This window comes from Punctularia strigosozonata, assembly GCF_000264995.1.
Source record: "Punctularia strigosozonata HHB-11173 SS5 unplaced genomic scaffold PUNSTscaffold_15, whole genome shotgun sequence".
In the NCBI taxonomy this organism is placed as follows: Eukaryota; Fungi; Basidiomycota; class Agaricomycetes; order Corticiales; family Punctulariaceae; genus Punctularia; species Punctularia strigosozonata.
In genome coordinates this window covers 146,251-163,802 of record NW_006767447.1, presented here as the reverse complement: position 1 = coordinate 163,802, position 17,552 = coordinate 146,251, and the positions used below count along the sequence as shown (strand labels likewise).

At 57.3% G+C, this 17,552-nt stretch overlaps 6 protein-coding genes across 6 annotated transcripts; 3 read left to right on the top strand and 3 right to left on the bottom strand.

The window, feature by feature from the left end:
• Window positions 1-1,030: 1,030 nt before the first annotated feature.
• Window positions 1,031-2,899, bottom strand: PUNSTDRAFT_47128 (uncharacterized protein; the record flags this gene model as incomplete). The annotated part of the gene is made up of 8 exons (XM_007387707.1): window positions 1,031-1,095; window positions 1,202-1,267; window positions 1,358-1,418; window positions 1,511-1,765; window positions 1,881-1,949; window positions 2,018-2,405; window positions 2,498-2,719; window positions 2,796-2,899. The coding sequence occupies 8 exons, from the start codon at window positions 2,897-2,899 to the stop codon at window positions 1,031-1,033; spliced, it is 1,230 nt and encodes a 409-aa protein (XP_007387769.1).
• A 603-nt stretch (window positions 2,900-3,502) lies between these two features.
• Window positions 3,503-4,489, bottom strand: PUNSTDRAFT_55205 (uncharacterized protein). Its single transcript, XM_007387706.1, has 2 exons — window positions 4,143-4,489; window positions 3,503-4,088 (listed from the first exon to the last, which is right to left on the bottom strand). Exons 1-2 carry the CDS (start codon window positions 4,348-4,350, stop codon window positions 3,688-3,690), a joined length of 609 nt encoding a protein of 202 aa, XP_007387768.1. The 5' UTR covers window positions 4,351-4,489; the 3' UTR covers window positions 3,503-3,687.
• A 906-nt stretch (window positions 4,490-5,395) lies between these two features.
• On the bottom strand, window positions 5,396-6,776 carry PUNSTDRAFT_107687 (uncharacterized protein; the record flags this gene model as incomplete). Its single annotated transcript, XM_007387705.1, has 4 exons — window positions 5,396-5,618; window positions 5,687-5,770; window positions 5,874-6,011; window positions 6,090-6,776. 4 exons carry the CDS (start codon window positions 6,774-6,776, stop codon window positions 5,529-5,531), a joined length of 999 nt encoding a protein of 332 aa, XP_007387767.1. The 3' UTR covers window positions 5,396-5,528.
• A 489-nt stretch (window positions 6,777-7,265) lies between these two features.
• On the top strand, window positions 7,266-8,957 carry PUNSTDRAFT_107685 (alcohol dehydrogenase; the record flags this gene model as incomplete). The annotated part of the gene is made up of 8 exons (XM_007387704.1): window positions 7,266-7,578; window positions 7,633-7,681; window positions 7,739-8,064; window positions 8,119-8,181; window positions 8,248-8,265; window positions 8,316-8,391; window positions 8,456-8,611; window positions 8,687-8,957. 8 exons carry the CDS (start codon window positions 7,266-7,268, stop codon window positions 8,733-8,735), a joined length of 1,050 nt encoding a protein of 349 aa, XP_007387766.1. The 3' UTR covers window positions 8,736-8,957.
• Window positions 8,958-9,600: 643 nt separating this feature from the next.
• PUNSTDRAFT_138042 (uncharacterized protein) lies at window positions 9,601-11,400 on the top strand (the record flags this gene model as incomplete). Its single annotated transcript, XM_007387703.1, has 6 exons — window positions 9,601-9,937; window positions 9,995-10,052; window positions 10,243-10,312; window positions 10,363-10,484; window positions 10,540-11,044; window positions 11,116-11,400. 6 exons carry the CDS (start codon window positions 9,601-9,603, stop codon window positions 11,398-11,400), a joined length of 1,377 nt encoding a protein of 458 aa, XP_007387765.1.
• Window positions 11,401-13,528: 2,128 nt separating this feature from the next.
• PUNSTDRAFT_47123 (uncharacterized protein) lies at window positions 13,529-16,848 on the top strand (the record flags this gene model as incomplete). The annotated part of the gene is made up of 11 exons (XM_007387702.1): window positions 13,529-13,596; window positions 13,661-14,073; window positions 14,151-14,532; window positions 14,585-14,798; window positions 14,904-15,041; window positions 15,142-15,663; window positions 15,748-15,919; window positions 15,984-16,189; window positions 16,251-16,356; window positions 16,416-16,448; window positions 16,508-16,848. The coding sequence occupies 11 exons, from the start codon at window positions 13,529-13,531 to the stop codon at window positions 16,846-16,848; spliced, it is 2,595 nt and encodes an 864-aa protein (XP_007387764.1).
• Window positions 16,849-17,552: the final 704 nt, after the last annotated feature.

The following is a 17,552-nucleotide window of genomic DNA, read 5'->3' as shown; positions in this document are numbered from 1 at the left end:
TACGGAATATCAAACTTGCAAGCTGCGCGACGTCGCGTGCGGTTCTGGCATCATGTATCACCCCACCCCCCCCCTACATACGTTAACCACCGACTTACGCGCCGGCTCGAGCACCTCAAGATATGCGTACCGACGTACTGTATACTCCTACGCACATCGCACTGCATTGCAGACGCGTAGAACGACGATGACACGCGGGTGATTGCAGTCAACGTTTGCTGTGTGTACGCCTCATGCATGGCATGCTCCACGGCAGCTCAAAACAAGTAATTTCACCGTATCGTTGGCGGAAGACCGCAACAGCAGAAGCGGCTCCCGCGGGCGTGGGCGCTCGGATGTGCCATACGTCGGATGGGACGCGCGATCGGGTCAATACTTACACCCTCTCCTCCTCACCTCGTCCTTCCTTTTTTTTCTTGGTTGTTTTCTTCCCCTTTTTCTCGTCGTCGTGTTGTTGTTCGTTTATGCCCACATCCGTCCTTTCTCCCAGATATCTCGGCGTCGGAGATCCACGCGGCGCTGGGTCCGTTAGCCGACGACATCGAATGTACGCAATGCAGGGCGTCGTTCCGGGAACGCGTATCGTCGCTCGTCGCACATAGGGAAGCGGTCAGGGTCAGTTAGATCTCTTCCACACCCCGGTTGTGCTCTATATCAAAGCCCGTCTGATGCGGACGATCGATTATTATTTTTTTGTCACAGACCACCATCGCGACCGAGGACGCGACCTAACTCGGATCGTCTGTTCCGCCGGGGGAGAAAGTCATTGTGAAACTCCAATTTCTAAAAACGAGTTTTTCAGCAGGGGATGGTCGTCACGGTTTCTGGAGGCTGCGGCATCATAACAGTGACCCGCCTTTTCTCGACAATTCGGTCATATACGGAAGGACCGTTGGAGGGATACGACAGGATCGCCGTAATCCACGTGGACTCTTCGAACCATAAGGCCGACGAGCTACTCCTATTCTCCTATTTTCTCATCCTGCTGGACAGCATACACGGGTCCAGAGTGCTGGTAGGTACCAAGTAGTCAGTCCTTTCGCTGTTTCGAGCTTTCGCTGATACTATCGCCATACCTCGCGGTAACATTTATACCTGTCACAGAACATAGGTTCCGGACTTGTAGCTATGACTTGGTTGTCTTGTGTGTTTGCGGCGGATTAGAACCCCAAGAACACATATTTTTATGTGTACTACTTACAGCCGGTACGGAAATCCACGAGGGCTGTATCGCTGTTTTGCGTTACTCGCATGACTCCTGAGCGCTCTGAGAAGTTTGTACAGATCGTTGTACAGTAACAGTCAGCATCTTGGAGACACGCATCGCTCCAAGTACGCTCACCCTCGCCTTATCTACCGTCCATCTCACTATGCCGTCGAACCCGCGGGCGCACGCCGTTGGACTGACGCGCGATCGCCTACGAGGTAAACCAAAGCGACAATCGTGAGCCCATTGACGAAATGTCCTCCACTTTTCCCAAGAACGCCGCTTTTAGTGAGGGTTACGTACCTGCGTCAGCGCCGTCGACTTTTCCAGGCCCGGAAAACTCTTCGTGTCCCAGATCCTGATCGTCTTCTGCGAGTAGCATTCCGCCAGTACCGGGATCGTCGAGCTCGAGGCGCTCGCGCTGGCGACGACCCCGGGTTGCCATGCTTGCAGAGCCGGGTCGATGCTGCTGTCGAGCTCGACCCGCACGGCGGTGGAGTGTATGTCGAACGCGCTGTATCGCAACACGAACTCGCCCGTCTGCCGGATGGAGAGGTCCTAAAGAACGGAAAAACGGAAGCGTTGTTACGCCGTTTCAGCACACGGAAAAAACCTCGCGGGAGGGGGGGGGGTTCGCGACGGGGAAGTTCGGGTAACAAAAACACGGACTAACCGAGAAAGCGAACACGATCATGTACCGGCCGCCGTGGTGTACGACGGTGGCTTGAGTACTGCGTTCTCCCTGCCCCCTCCCGAGAGATATCAGGTTTTCGTCGTTCGGTAAAAGTGGAGAGTGAGGGCCCCACTCACGAACAGCTCCGACGCCATCGAGCGAGACTCGTCTATCCGGCCCCAGCCGCCGACGACCGGGCAGGTCGCGGACCGGTCGCTGGGCGCGCTCGCCTTTTTCTCCTTCCCGACGGATTCTGGCTGGGCCGTGGCGTCCGAGATGAAGATGGTAGTGCCGGGGCCTGAGGCGACGGTAGAGGGCTGCATCGCTTGGTGGAAATCGCCCGGGGGCCTCGCGGCGCCATCGAAAGCGTCGGCTCCAGTCGGCTCCGAGCTGGAACTTGCACTGCTCGACGACGCGGCCATCGCGCCCGAGGGTAGTACCAAACCGTCGTTGTTACTCTCCTCCTCCACCCGGACGAAACGGAAGAGATCGGCACGGCAGATCAGGCCCAACGTCTGGAATTCCCTGCGGGGGGAAAAAGCGTTTCGGGTCAAATCGAGGGCGCACACCGGGCGCACCCCTCCTCTCGTCCTTCATCGCGCAGGAACGGCTCTTACCTGTACTCTCCATCCGCGAGCTCCCGTTCGCTGTGCTGTGCGGTACCGAAAGCGAAGACCTCGAATAGACGGAGCTGAACGACCGGCGGCTTCGAAGTGGACACGGGACACACGAACCCCGTCAGCGTTCGGTTTCGACGTTTGCAAGGAAGTAACGGGCGAGCAGCCTCACTGGGTCGATGGCGCGCCGATCCTTGGTTCCGAACCTGCTTGGTCCTCTCCCTGAGCAACTGGTTCGAGAAAAGAGGAAAAGAAGGAAAAGAAAGAAAGAACGAAAGAATGGGGAATCCAAACGCACTTTCTCCCGCGCACCGCGCCTTGGATTTCACTTAACTCTGCCCTTATGGTCCTCCCTACGAACCGCCCCGTCGCAAAGTAGCTGGTATGGCTGACGGTAGACATTAACTTGAAGAGATGCTGTGTGTTGAGCTTTGGTAGGGGGGATGCGCGAAGGGGTTATAAAGTGCTTTCATTATTCGCAGCCTCCATGACCTGCAGTGGAGTCGACGGTCGTGCCTGTCAGCCCCAGCTGGGAGGGGAATCCCCTGAGGATACGTGACATGTCGTACTACGACTTCTCCGCGCCAAGTTCCGACATGTTGGCGGTTTTCGAGGATTGAAACTCAGCGAAGCTTTGACGGCCGCCTTATCCCACCCTCTTGGACCGGTGAACAGCTTTACTTACTCTCGGGTCTGCACCGTTCCCCTGCACATACTCGGCCTCAGGCTCCAGAGCCGGCGGGAGGAGCCCACGCCCACTCGCGAGGCGGGGATCGCGGTTCATTCCACTTACAGTATCTTCATTGGCCTGCGGTGTCGGAGGCGTCGAAGCGATGCATAAGACTTCCGTGTAATATCGAGCGACATCTGGTTCCACCTTATGTAACTGGTAAACAGACTCATCTCAACTGATACGGAGACACGGCAAAGTATTGTGATTGTAACGTAAGAGCGACATAAAGTAATCCAATAACGATACAGAGTACAGATGGCGGAGAAGGTATGGATCAGGCACGGGTGTTATCGCTACAGTCGAGAGTAAGAGTTGCTTGAATCAGGGCGTCGATCCAGTCGTTTAGTGCCAGAGACGTCGAAGAATGAATGAAGGTATGGCGTGAGCGAACGCTCTAGGGTCGAACGGGTTTTCATGGGCGTCATCGCGCGCAGTAGGGGTGGAGAAAGTGAGGTCTTCATGAGGACCACTTGAGGACGGCGAGGGCGATGATCACGGCGATGATCACGAAGAAGGTAAGCGCTATAAGCGCGTACGCGCAGCGCTTGGCCCATCGTCTTTCCGCGACGCGAATATCGGTCAAGAGCTGCTGGCGCTCGAGGTCCGTCTTCTCGGAGTGCCAGTCGGCGGGCGCGTTCAGGGAGCAGAAGAGCACGATGGTGCCAATAATCCAGAACGGAGGGAAGAGGAAGCCGTATTTGAAGAGGTGCATGGCGAGCGTGACGGGTTCGTGCTGTTCCTCGATGGAGTAGGCGGGGAGGTCTCCCTGGGTGGGGTACGGCGGGGGAAGGTCGCTTGTGCTAGACAGCGGGCGAGGGCGTGTCGTGCGGGTGAAGCCAAAGAAGTCATCCACGGCATCTGCGCGTGCATGTTAGTGATGCTACGTGAAGTGCAAGAGACGCGTGAACATACCAGTGCCGTCAAGTTCTTGGTCCTGAGGGTGCGAACGCGCAGAGGAGGTTACATGCGCGGGTGCAGGGGAAGCGAGCGTGGCCTCGGGGGCAGATGCCTCCCGTACCGCAGTCACAAGGACATCGTTATCGCGAATCTGCTCCTGGGTCTTGGATTTCGTCCAGTAGCCGTGAATGATTTGGGAGGAGGAGCACGTGAAGGCCGACATTGTAACGAGTATGAAGGAGGAGGTGGCTGAGGTGGATGCTGGTTCGAGAAGTACGGGAGTGCTGGGCTCCGTCTGAGGGTCAAACTCGATGAGGGGGAAGGACGTGAAGAGCGGGGGCCTTTATAGACGGGGACGACTACTTGGCGAGCTCGACGAGCTCAACGGGCGATTGATTCAGGGGGGACACCGGGACCTACGATGCCCAGCAGCGCCTACCGCGCCCACTTCCCAAAAGGGAGGGCAGTTGGTGAGGAGGGCGCGAGACAAGACGCACCAAAAGCGGAAGCACCTACCAAACGAGGCAGTGTCCAAATATGTGCAAGCAAGCGCCCATGTATTCCTTGCCACGGAAATCATAATGGCACCCACAAGCACAAATATGCGCCGGACTCCAGCTGACGTGGGTTTTGCACTCCCTTACAACTCAATCCAACAACCGCCCTCCACCGCAAACTTGAGACGACCGAACAGATTGGAGTTCGGACGGCAAGCATACACGAATATTAATCTCATTGAAGTACAATACCGTACTTAATCACCAGTACCCAGAGTTGGCAAACCTGCAGAAAGGGTCGCTGACTGTAATCCCGTGGTCCGGCAACGCACAGGTGCCTCAGTTTCGGCATGAGAGACAATGCGGAGGTGATAGTGTCCTGTTCGCTTTGCGGTTAGTGAGTTCTCCGGTGGAGGGGAACGACCTGCTCACCAACTGATCCGAACTGGGTCCCATCAATTCCAACTCTTCGACGTTCGGTGCGGCTTTGGCTATGCTCATGATGTAGTCGCTGTCGAAGTAGCGCCAGAACTTCCTGCGGCTAGAGAGAGAGGTGCGACCCACGGCCTCGTACCCTCATCGACGACAGCCGTCACCCGAGTAGCTACGTTCAGAAACTTTTAGGTACCGAACATACCGGCGAGTGGCATCGAGAGACAGTTTGAAATGCTGTTGCGTCGTACATTTGGAAACCGAGGTATACTCAAGTAGCTTGACCCTCGCGATCCTTCCTGGGCTGTCCGGAGAAAATATCGGCAACGTGGAGGTTTATACAATCACATTATTCCAACCGTCTCTAACATACAAGCAATGCACCATATGGCGATAGTACAACAACAACGGGGTCAGGACAGAGGAGATCCTAATGGAGGGGCGCTATAGTACTTGGGTTGACATGGTCGGTTCACCACTGTGGATTAGGCCAGTCGGGCAGGGAGCTAAGTGCTGCGTTTATGCTCTCTTTCACCCGTCGCTTGCTCGCCATATCGCTGGACTTTGGGATGTGACGGAAAGAGTATCAGCGCATCAATGGGCGCTAGGTAAGACAGACATGCGGCTAACCTGGCGATACCCCGAGAACACTTCCTGCATCTGGAAGGCTGACGCCGCGACCGAGTCGTAGTTGATTTCGGCTTCCTTGGCGATCTGCATAGTTTCATCAGGACACGCGACAATGGACAACAACCGATCCCTCCGCCGACGGGTGCGAGCCCACATGGGCTAGAATGATAACGGTGGAGGCACTCACCCCCTGCAAGCGAGCGCTCTCTTGCTGTCGCGCGTAATCCCAATATGCGCCGGGTCCCGCGAGCTGGTTCACGCGCGATTCGGCATCGCGTTTGCGCTGCGCCCACGCTTCTTTGAGCGCATCGAACGCGTTCATCGCCTGAACCCACCCGCCCATCGCCAGCGATCAACGCCTGCCCGGACACATATTCACGTTAAGGTAAAGGATGAAGCTGACCTGCTTCCACGAGTACGCGTCCCATCCCTCGAGCTCCGACTTGTGTTCCCGCACGTATTCCCTCGGGTGTTTATATCCGCCCGGAGCGCCGCTGGAGATGGATCGCTGATGGCCGGGAGTGGACGTGCTCTGGATGGCGCCGGAGGAACCAGGTTGTGGATTGCTCACGCTGCCCAGGAACTCTCCCGCGTTCGCGTAGGGATCGAACTCGCTGATCACCTGCTGCATCGGGTTGTACCCAGCAGGCCCCGGCTGCTGCTGCTGCTGCAGATTCGGATACGCTCCGTACTGCGGTAGCTGTTGCTGAGGCTGGACGTAGGACATCCCAGTCGCCGGGGACGAGATCTGCTGTCCGAACGAGGTGCTTGGTTGGAATGCCGCGGGAGTCTGGATAGAGGGCGTCGGGAGGGCATATCCGGCGTTGAATCCGCCGTTGAATCCGCTGATGCCGGTCGGTTGCGGGTACTGCTGGGGAAGTCCGTATGGCTGAGAGGGAGTTTGCTGGAAGGACTGGCCGTAGGGCGACGAGGGTACCTGTTGCCATGAGCCGGTGGGTGAAGCATACTGCTGCTGGTACTGCGGCTGCGCCGTCGATTGGGGTACGTCGATGTCGGGAAAGCGTCTCGAGAAGCTGGCTTGCGACGATGCGCCAAACGCTGGTTGTTCGATAAAGGGATTGTTGCTCATGTTCAAAGGTTTGATCGTCTGGCTCTCGGGTCGATATGGATCGTAACCTTTGCAGGAGCTGTTGCGGTCCTGCGAACGCCGCCGAACATGCATCATGACGTCGGGGCTCGGTGTACACACGTGACCCATTGAAGACGGGCACCTCCCCATCAGAATGCCTGGCACTGGCAGTGGATACGATTATGTGCTATCGTCGCAATTTGGGATGATTAGAAGGTTTCTATAGATGTCTTCTCATGGTCCCGTAGGAGGTGGTAATCACCTTGACGAAAGTTACCGTGCACTCTATCCGGGGGTGAAGTACGCGGGCCTGCGCTTGATAAGCCGGCAATTTACCGGCGACCTGAAGCCCGTCAACCGGTTCACCTTCCCGAATCACCGCCAAGTAATGGAACTCAAATACCCCGCGCTCACCCGCCTTAACTCAAGCGCCAGTTCGCTAATACTCGCCCAGGCGAGCTTGCTTCAGATCATTGCCAGTACCACAAAATGGCGGGAGCGACATACACCCGGATTTACCTCCACGAGCGTCCTGTCGCCGATATCACGCCGACCACCTTCAAATCGGAGCAACTGCCGTTGTCTTCGCTGGTTCCCGGAGAGAATGAGGTCCTCGTGAAGGTGCATTGGCTCTCGTTGGACCCCGCTATGCGTGGGTGGCTGAACGACAAACGGAGCTACGTCCCGCCGGTCAAAATCGGCGAGACGATGCGTGCGGGCGGATTGGCGACCGTCATCAAGGCTGGGCCTGGTAGCGAGCTGAAGGAAGGGGATGTTGTCAGCACAAGGCCAGGTATGCGTTGTCGTTGTCATTGACTGCGTAACGCTTCCCTCTCCTCTAACCTCGGAGCGCAAGGTTGGACGGAGTACGCCGTCGTAAAGACCAAGGACTGCGAGAAGCTGGTGTACGTCGCGTTGGCCCTCGTCTGGGGCACGAATCTCGGTTCTCATCGCGCGTGTAGATATCCGAAGGGAGCCAACATGCTCGACTTCCTCGGTGCGCTCGGTATGCCGGGCTTGACGGCGTACTTTGGGTTATTGCACGTCGGGGCCGTCAAGGCGGGGGACGTCCTCGTCGTATCGGGCGCTGCGGGGGCCGTCGGCTCCCTCGTCTGCCAGATAGGCAAGAAGAAGGGCGCGAAGGTGTACGCCATCGCGGGTGGGAAGGAGAAGTGTAAATGGCTAGAGGAAGAGGTAGGAGTGGAGAAAGCGTTCGATTACAAGGACCCGAAGTGGAAGGAGGAGTTCAAGAAAGTGGGGTATCTGGACGTGTACTTCGATAACGTTGGTGAGACGCAACGCTGTCCTCTGACTGGCGTGCGAGGATTGACGAATGGATAAGGCGGCGAGACTCTGGACTTCATGTTGACGAGGCTGAAGGTCGGGGCAAGAATTCCGTTGTGTGGTCAGTACCGTTCGCGACCGCGTGGTTTGGGCAACGCAGTGGACTGATCAACGATCCTTAACGTAGGGGCGATCTCGGATTACAGTAATCCACCACACTCGTTCAGGTTACATTGCACTCATATGGCACGCCAGACAACCCACACCCGAAAGGCCTTAGTGGCTACATGAACCTCATCAGTCAGCGGGCAAAGATAGAAGGCTTCATTGTGTGAGCTGCAGGCTGTGGATTCCGCTCTCCGCTGAGCGATGCTTATTTATGGCCACTCGCGCAGCTTCGACTACGCGAAAGAGTACCCGGCCGCTATCTCGGAGATGGCATCATGGCTCGCGGACGGCACCCTGAAGCGCAAGTTCCACATCGTCGAGGGTCTCGATAACGCGCCGAAGGCGTTGCCCATGCTGTTCACTGGCGGAAATACGGGCAAGCTGTAAGCAGCGTCGTTTGCTTCTCCTCCAATGTTCGCGACATCCACATCGTGCTCATGTCTCCTTTTACGATGCAGGGTGGTCAAAGTTTCGGACCCTGTGAATAAGGACGCTGCGAAACTGTGACCGAGCTTGTAGGAGGGTCGCCTTTATGTACGATAAGTCGCGAGATGCCACGACGGTGGTGCAAATATGGCAACCTGGGGAATGTCTCCGCAGTATATGAGAAGCCCAGGCGCGTCGGTGTGTATCGCTGGACTCAAACCATGTTCAGGACGGGTAAATGGAACACAATCTGTATGTCATCCCGGAAGGCACGGTTGCTATTGACCTGCGTTGCGTTGTCGGTTAGGCTTCGAAGATGTGTATCAGTGGAAGTGAAATGGGGTAATGGGCATGCTCGTCGACCCCATGATAACACTTTAATGGACGATCATCTCGGCGGATGGAACATGAAGACCTTAAAGAGTTCGTGTTGTTCCTATGGAACGGCAGCCGCCAGCTACTCGGTACAGCGTTCGGGCCGCCAACTCCCTGGCTTGCGGAGACTCGGGACCTCGGTGCGACCTTGGAGCTGATGGATTCAGGGTTGGGGATCATGCTTGCATGACCGCCTCGCACGGAATGACGCGTTACGCGTGATGGCTTTGGCCTCACCATGTTGCCCGAGCCGCGTCCCCGGGAGTATTGGGTCTGACTTTTCTTGGAGTTTCCACCGTTCGCCATGTCCCGCCTCGGATCTCGATGTGACGATTCTCGGGCTGAGACCTCGCAAGCGGATCAACGGCGTCGACAGGGATCTTCCGCGTATGGTGTATGGCCAGAACCGTTCCCTGCGCGGCTCCGATTTACATTCTCCTCCAGAAGCTCCTCGCGAAACCCAGAAAGGGCGTGTCCTTCCTTCCGATGTAGTGGCGGATACCAAGACTTGGTTAAATACACGCACCAGCACTCCACCCGCTCTTGTCGCTCGCGCTATCGAGACCTCCGAATGAGCTTGACATCTATCCCAGACGAACTCCTTCGTGAGGTGCTGTTATACCTTCCTCGTCCGTCTCAGAACGCATGTCTCCTCACCTGCAAAGCAGTGCATGCCGTTGCGGTTCCCATAGTCTTCCGCATGATCAGCATATCGTTCGGGTCCCTCCAGGAACACGGCTTTGAACCCGACGACGTACTCGTCATCGAGAAAACCCTCTGGGAAACACAAAAGGCCCGATCGATCGAGATTCTGGACTACATCTGCCGGAATCCAGGTTTCGCGAGGGTCATTCAAAGATTGCTCGTCTACGCGTACGCCCAGAATGACGATGCTCCCAAAATTCTCGGTCAGTGTTTGTCTTTTCTTTTCTTACATTAAGCGATGCTGAACCTTGCTGAAATAGGTCGACTCGTCACCGCAGTTGCTTCGATGACTCATTTGCAAGCCGTGCTGTGGGCTGGGTGGGTGATGAAACTGGCTTTCGTGCTTCATTACTTACAAAGGATGCGTAGATTCTTACCCGCTATGGGCGGAGATTTCATAAAAAGCCTATCGGAACACTGCCCCGAAGTCAAGGAACTTCGTCTACCCAAGCGCGTTTCCGCAGTATTCGCTTGCTTGCGGCGCTCTTACGCGTCAAATTTCTTCCAGTGTTGGATGGAATATGGACCCCCTCCAATGGCGACTACGCCTAACGTCGTTCTCCGTTAAAAGTCAGATGGTGAGCGAGCGCATTCCACGTAACGTTCCGTTCCATACTGATGTCTGTAGGGCATCGATTACGCCACAGTGGAGAACGCCGAGGAGACCACCGCGATCATCCCGTACATTGAAAAGATAATCGGGCACAACACCGAAACGTTGAGAAGAGTGGCGATCCCCTGCGTCACCATGTGAGCCCCTTTTCACCATCGCTGAGATAAAAGCCCGTGTTCATCGATCTGACAGGGGGTCCATCCCACCCAACGTCTTCGGACGACTGACGCACCTCGCGATTTGGAACTGCAAAGATCTACACCACGTCGACCAGATTTTCCTACACGCGCATTCGCTCGTCTCGCTCGCGCTCGTGGAGGTGATCGGCCCGGAGATCTTCCACGTGCTTCGGGCGCACGCGACGGCGCTTCCCAACCTGGCGCAGTTCAAGTTGATGATCTTGGAGCAGATGGACCCGGACGAGGAAGAGACGGACACGCTCGCGATCCGCGATTTCATCCAGAACCGGGAGCTGGACCGACTAGACATCGACGCCCCGGGCTCGATCTCCGAGCTCATCCTGGACGTCCTGCCCAAATGCGAGAGGCTATCCGCGCTCGGGCTCGACGCGCGCGGGGTTTCGAGCGACGACGACGTGAAGATGCTCGCGGACTCGATCCCGCCGAACCTCGTCGCCCTCCACATACAACACCCGTGGGAGGGCCTCTCGCTCGACTCGTATGAGCTGCAGCCGCTCGTGAGTGCTGCTCGGTCCGTGACGTATGGCCCCGTGAGCTGACGCCGTTCACGGTGGATTCGTGATTGTAGCTAACCAAGTACGCGGAAATGCCCCGGTTGCGATTCCTTCATTGGCAGAACCCCGTGCCGTCGTCGCGCATCATCGTGGAGGCGCTCGCAGAGGACATACCGATGCTGGATTACATGGGCCTCGGCACCACGTTCTGGCGCATTATCAGGGAAGTGGGCCCCGACGGAGAGACGATAGTGGGGGCAGAGCGGATCCAGCAGGCGAAACTGATGTTGGACGTCTGGAATGATGATGAACTGGTGGACGAGCGGTGGCTTCTGGAGTGGCACGATGGGGAGACCTGAGGGAGCTCGACGGCGTGGCTGGCAGGGGGCCGGCCTTGGTGTCTAACATGATATGCCGGCGAGATACGTATGCACACGTATCTTTGGCTAGTTCGAACGATGCGGCGACACCCGATGCAGTGTTAAAAAGTAACGATATAGAATACAGGGGTGCGCGATCGAGCTGATATTATCTCACGTACGGCGTAATAAATTAATCATACTCATGACGCCGAATGCGCTCTACGTATAAGCTCAGAGGCTCTGAATACATCACCGCGAACTGGTGGCCGCACTATCATGACCCTTTCCCTCCATGTGGCCAGTGAGATAAGGACATACTTGATTGCTCAGAGGTAGGTGGCGGCAGCTAGTGCAACGTATAGCTTGTTGTATGCTAGACTCGTAAGCTAGTCTCTTTGCACACTCCAAGTACAGTTCTTTTAATGCTAAATTCGATTGCGTTTGTGGGTTGATTCGAGGATCAGTGGCAGAATTCGTGTGCCCGGGATGAGGTGTGCAGGGACTTCCCGTACTCCGAGACGGCTGGCTTCGAGACTAGTTGATGATTACATGCGCGGAGTATAGCGTATCTGCAGGTGATAATAGGGTTCTCCGCAGTATGCGAAGACGTCTGTCTAGATCTGCGGGAGCTCACCAAAAAAATGCAGTGCATGGTAAAAGTTCCACTCCACTTTCCCTGCGCAGATTCACTTTTAGTGACGCAACCATGATGGTACGCCCGTACGAATACCAGTTTATAGACGTCCATCCGGCCGTACCTTGACCCGGGCGGGAACCTTTGACCGCGATTTCGTTCGCTCAGAGGTAAGTATACGACATAGCCCTGAAAGAATGAGATCTTGCTCAGAATTCCGAGAAACGGTCCCGGTCGCTGGTGCGCAGACGGGCCTAGTGTTGTGAGTATACCCTATAGAGGCCGTTGATGTTAGCGGGCCGGGAATGTACGGGGCTCTGGACGAACTGGAGTTCATGACCGTGACGTTGCCGTTCGTCGTCTGTTGTAAGTACTTACTTGATAGATGGTATGGCGGCCACAGAGACCAACGGCGCCACGTCAATATATATGCGTCTCCTCGTGCGTCCTTCATAGTCAGTATTATTCTGCCGGAAGCACAAAAATACATAGCTGAGGGATTGTACGCAGCCTACCGAGCGGTGTGGATGCATATAACGATGGGCGGTAGATCACCACAAGCGTCGATCGTCAAACATTGAACGTTGAACGTTAAACTCTGATGGCAGCCCGCAAGATGCGATATGTGTATATGTTACGGGTTCAGAGGGCAAACAGCGCGTCCTTACGATCTTGCAGTGCGATTGGATTTTGTCTCCGTCGTGCGTCACGCTTATTATGAAACATTCTCACCGGGTCAAGGACCCCGGAGACAACGATATGGCGGTTCACCGCATAACGCGCAACAGGTTGCAGCGAACAGGACCGATGAAATGCTCGTCAATTTATTTGATGAAGTCGGGTATATGATTTACTACAGTCAATCAGCAGTAGAGTACAGTCTTCTCTATCCTGCAATAACGGTCCGACGTGACCACGCAGTGACGCGCGTGACGGTAGAATCCTGCCTCAAGGCGACTGGCTTGACCTCCTCATGTTGTTAAGGCATGGCCGCGTTATGCCCACGAAGGAGGATATACACATGCATAACCCACGTATGGTACCCATACAGGCAGGTTCACAGCGCGACGAGTATACGCCTACCCATAGTATTTACTTACTCACTTCGGTTAAATTACCGGCGGTGTGACAATAGAGCGTGACTGGCATCTTCCGGTGGACCCCGGATGCATTGCGGCGACCAGGCCTGTGCGAACGAGGCGAGGGCAATCTCATATCCTCCCGCCCGCCCGCCTTGCAACGGCTCACCCTCGCCGTCCTTCAGCGCCCCGCCGCCGCGCACAACGGCGCCGACGAACTGCTGGTCCCTTGTTTTCGACCGCCCGCCCCGTCAGTTTTCCCGCTGCGCGTTGACCACCACTCTCCCCGCTCTCGTCTCCGGTTCTCCGTCTTCCGTTCGTCCATCTCGCCCAGCTAGCTCGCGCATCTCCCTGCTCTTCTTCGGCCCTCTTCTTTCTCTCTCTCTCCGATTTCTTACAGCCAGATTTGTACATGTCGACATCCGTACGCCAGCCGAAGCCGACCCGCAAGGGCGTGCAACCCGACCCGTCACCCGCGCGGTAAGTCGTGCTACCGTTATCCGCCGCCTCCGCTCGTGCTGACCCACTCCACGTCCTCCCATAGACGCCCCTCGGCGTGGAATGGCGCCCGCGCGTCACCCACTTTCTCCCCGGGCGCCCACTCTGCCCGGCTCCCCACCAGCCCCGGCAACGGCGCCTTCCCGCCCCTCGCTGTCCAGCCCAACGGCGGGACCACCTCTCCCGGCCCAGGGCCACGCACCGAGACCGATCGCATGCTCGCATCCCTCGCCGGCCTGACCGGGACGACGATCACGCTCAACACGAAGACCGGCCAGCGTTGGGAAGGCGTCGTCCTGTCGACCGGCGCCGAGGGGGATACGACCGGCGTCACCCTCCGCGACGCTCGCGACATATCCGTCCCCGGCGCACCTCTCAAAGAACGGCACTTCGTCGCCTCCACCAACATCGACCGCTGGTCGTCGGGCCCGGCCGATGCCCAGCCTCCCGTCGGCGATAGTGAGTGAACGTTCTCCGCCCGATCATCGCGTATATGCAGTCGATACTGACCGACGCTGGTCTCCCACGGCAATCAGCATTCAAGACCGACACCGACATCAGCCGCAAGACGGCCGGCCGCGAACGCGAGCTGCAAGCGTGGCAGCCCGACGCTCCGCCTCCCGCCAGCGGGCCTGGCTCGCAAGGCGACGACCTTACATTTGGTACTGGCGCGTCCAGTGGGCCTCAGGGCTGGGACCAGTTCGCGGCGAACGAGAAGCTATTCGGGGTCAAGGCCGGCTTTGATGAAGACCTTTATACGACCAAACTCGACAGGAATGCGCCCGACTTCAGGGAACGCGAGCGCGAGGCGCAGCGCATCGCGAACGAGATCATGGGCGCCATGTCCAACAACCCGCACGTACAGGAGGAGCGGGTGATGAACACCGTCGACGACAGCGGCGTCAACGAGGAGGACAAGTGAGTGTTTCGTGCCCTTGACCGTCGGCCTGATGCTGATGAAGGCCCTCAGGTACGGTGCCGTCGTTCGTGGCCCGAACGCGTACGTGCCCCCTGCCGCCCGCAAGTCCGGCCAACCGAGCGCCGCCAAGCCGGACACGCCCAAGGTCACCATCAACGCGCCCGATGGCTCTTCGGCGACCTCGCCTCCCGCCAAGATGCCACCTGCGGCGGCGGCCGCCTCGTCCTCGTCGCCTGCCCCTGCTGCTAACGGCAGCGTCAGTAAGGTTTGTCCGCCAGTTGTCCGCGATATAAGGTTCCTGGCTCACGATTGGATACCTGCCATCACGTTCTCTCACGCTCGTATTTGGTAATGAACGCACTCGATCCAGCCCGCCGACGCCGTGCCCGCGTTCCGCGACTTCGTGACGAACGAAAAGCAGCGGTTGGCGCAGAAGAGGCAGGCAATGATCAAGAACGACATGGACAAGCGCATGGCCGAGCTCGTCAAGTTCAGCAAGAACTTCAAGGTGGGCATTGACCGTCTTTCCGTTTCTGTCTTATGCATGGCCCTGCCCCATTGATGGGTGAACAAATCTGAACTGCATGCTAACTCAGCTGCTTTGATAGCTTAACAAGCCTATCCCGGAAGATCTGGTCCCGATTCTTGCTAAAGACGAAGAGAAGCAGAAGCAGATCAAGGAGAAGTCGGCCGAAGACGCTGCGTCGGCCAAGGCGCGCACGATTGCGACAGCCTCGGCGCCAGGCGCTCCCGCCGGCGTCACCCCTTCGCCTTCCCATCAGGTCGTGCCGACTCAGGCCAAAACTCCTGCTCCCTCCAATTCCGCTGCGAAGAACGGTGCCGCGGCTCCGCAGAAGAACGGTGTGGTTTCGTCTGCCTCCGCGGCTGCCGTTGCTCCTGTTATTGGCGCGAAAAAGCCCGCGGATGGCGCAGCGGCTCCTGCGGTCAAGAAGGGCATGTTCATACAGCCCATCCCGCCGTTCAAGCCCAAGAACAAGCCTGCCGCTCTTGCCGCTACGCCTGCCTCCGGACCAGGCGCGTCCTCCAGTGCTTCCGTTTCTGTGGCTCCTTCGACGGCTGGTACGCCTCCTGCGGTGCCCTCGTCCCCCTCGACTGCCGCAAGGTTGAACGTCAACGCGTCGTCATTCAGACCCACGCCTAAGGCGAGTTGTGGTTGTCTTTTTTGACACGGTTTCCGCTAACGCGATATCTAGACCACGCCGACCCCACCGAAGGCTCCAAGCTCTCCCAAGACGTCCAAGGCCGAACCCCCCCAGCAGCCAAACCCGTTCTTCGGCACGCGGCCGATCAAGAAGGGCCCGGTCAGCATCAGGGACGACTTCAATCCGTTCAAGTACAACAAAGTCGCAGAGGCGTCCGCCGTTGGTGAGCATCTTCCGCGTTTATTCAGCGCCTACGCCAGACGGACGCTGACCGAAAGTCCCTGCAGCGGCCCTCTGGCCGTACCAGGGTAAACGCTACTTGTCGATGTTTCCGCCGATCCAGCAACAACCACCGCCACAGCAGTCCCCTCATATGGTGCACCCGGGGCCTCAGCCGCTTCCTCCGCCATCCTACGAGGAAGACTCGGCTGCGCAGGCCGCGGCAAGGCAAGGTTATGTGTACGCCTACCCACCCTATGCTTATGCTGGTCAAGTGAGTTGCAGCCGTTGTGTTGCCTGGCACTGAGGACAAACGTTAATATGATGTTGCGTAGCCTATGATGCCAGGCATGCCGCCCCCTGGGCCGCCTGGTGCGTACATGCCAAGCCCCTATATGCAGCCTATGGGATATCCACCGATGCACGCTCCTAATGGGCAACGTAAGCTCTTCGCATGATCTTGACACCACGTTACTTAATCGCATTTTTCGTTGGTACAGCTATGTACGCCGCCCCTATGGGACAGATGCCCCGTGAGTGCAGCTTGATCCCATCCCGATTGTTCTATGGTGTACCCATGCGTTCCCCACAGCCCCGCAGGCGTACATGCAGCCGCCTCCGCCCGGATCCTATCCGGCGCCCCCGAACGGCGCAGGCCACCGCCCGTCGATGCCGCCGACGCCCATCCCGGCGCACGCGCACGCGTACTATCAGCCGAGCCCTCAGCGTACGCCTGTCGCCGTGCCTGTTGATGCGCATGGCAAAACGCTCACGACGCCCGTGTTCTTTGTGCCCGCAGTGCAGCACGCCGTGCCGTATCACATGATGATGCCGCCCCCGCCCCCGGGGGCGAACGTCCCGCCGCCGCACGGCTACGAAGTCCAGCAGGTGCAGGCGCCCGTCCAGATGGGCGGTGTGCCGGGTCACGCATGAGGGCCGGCGGGGGCGTGAGCGTTGCGACGCACATTGACGTCGCTGTTCTTCCGTGTAGCAGTGCCAGTCGTCGTTGTTGTCGTGTTGCTACGAGAGATAGGACGGGGATAGCGTCCGATCGCAGCGGAGAGGGGAGGTTGCCGTCACCATCATTACATCTCATTGTCGTCGCCACCATCAGCATCCATTCGATTGCAAGTCTCTTTTCTCCTTGTGTGTGTGTTGCAGATGTGCGGTCTTCGGTGTACCTACTCGCTCATTCGTCGATGTTGTTGTTTTTGCGATGTGCACGAAGTCGCCGACGGGTCCAAGTCGACATGTGCTTCAAATGCCGGCGCAACGAATGACCATAACCGGCTCCGATTATGGCTGCTATCGCAATCGAGGTGATGACGGTGATGGTGGCGACGGTAATGGAGCTTGAAGCTTGAAGTCTCCAGCTTTAGCCTTTGACGGCGTCCGTAGCTCTGGCATAACAGGATCTCCTTCCCAGACATAGAAGTTTATCAGAGACTTCTCACGAGTGCGCAATGCACAAACGACATTTCAGAGACACAGTATATACAATACAATACAGGTATATCACGTTTGTATCGGCCAGAAACATAGTTTCGGCTGGATATCCGGTAAAACCTGCTAAACGCAGGAATGCATGCCGGTTCCCCGACAGTGCATATAACTCCCTTCATCCATTACACAAAGTG

What these genes read in the sequence shown, in the direction of transcription:
- PUNSTDRAFT_55205 (XM_007387706.1), bottom strand. Translation starts at nt 4,350, where the DNA reads ATGTCGGCCTTCACGTGCTCCTCCTCCCAAATCATTCACGGCTACTGG. An exon ending in CCAAGAACTTGACGGCACTG is followed by an intron (nt 4,089 to 4,142) that starts GTATGTTCACGC and finishes ATGCACGCGCAG; the next exon opens with ATGCCGTGGATGACTTCTTT.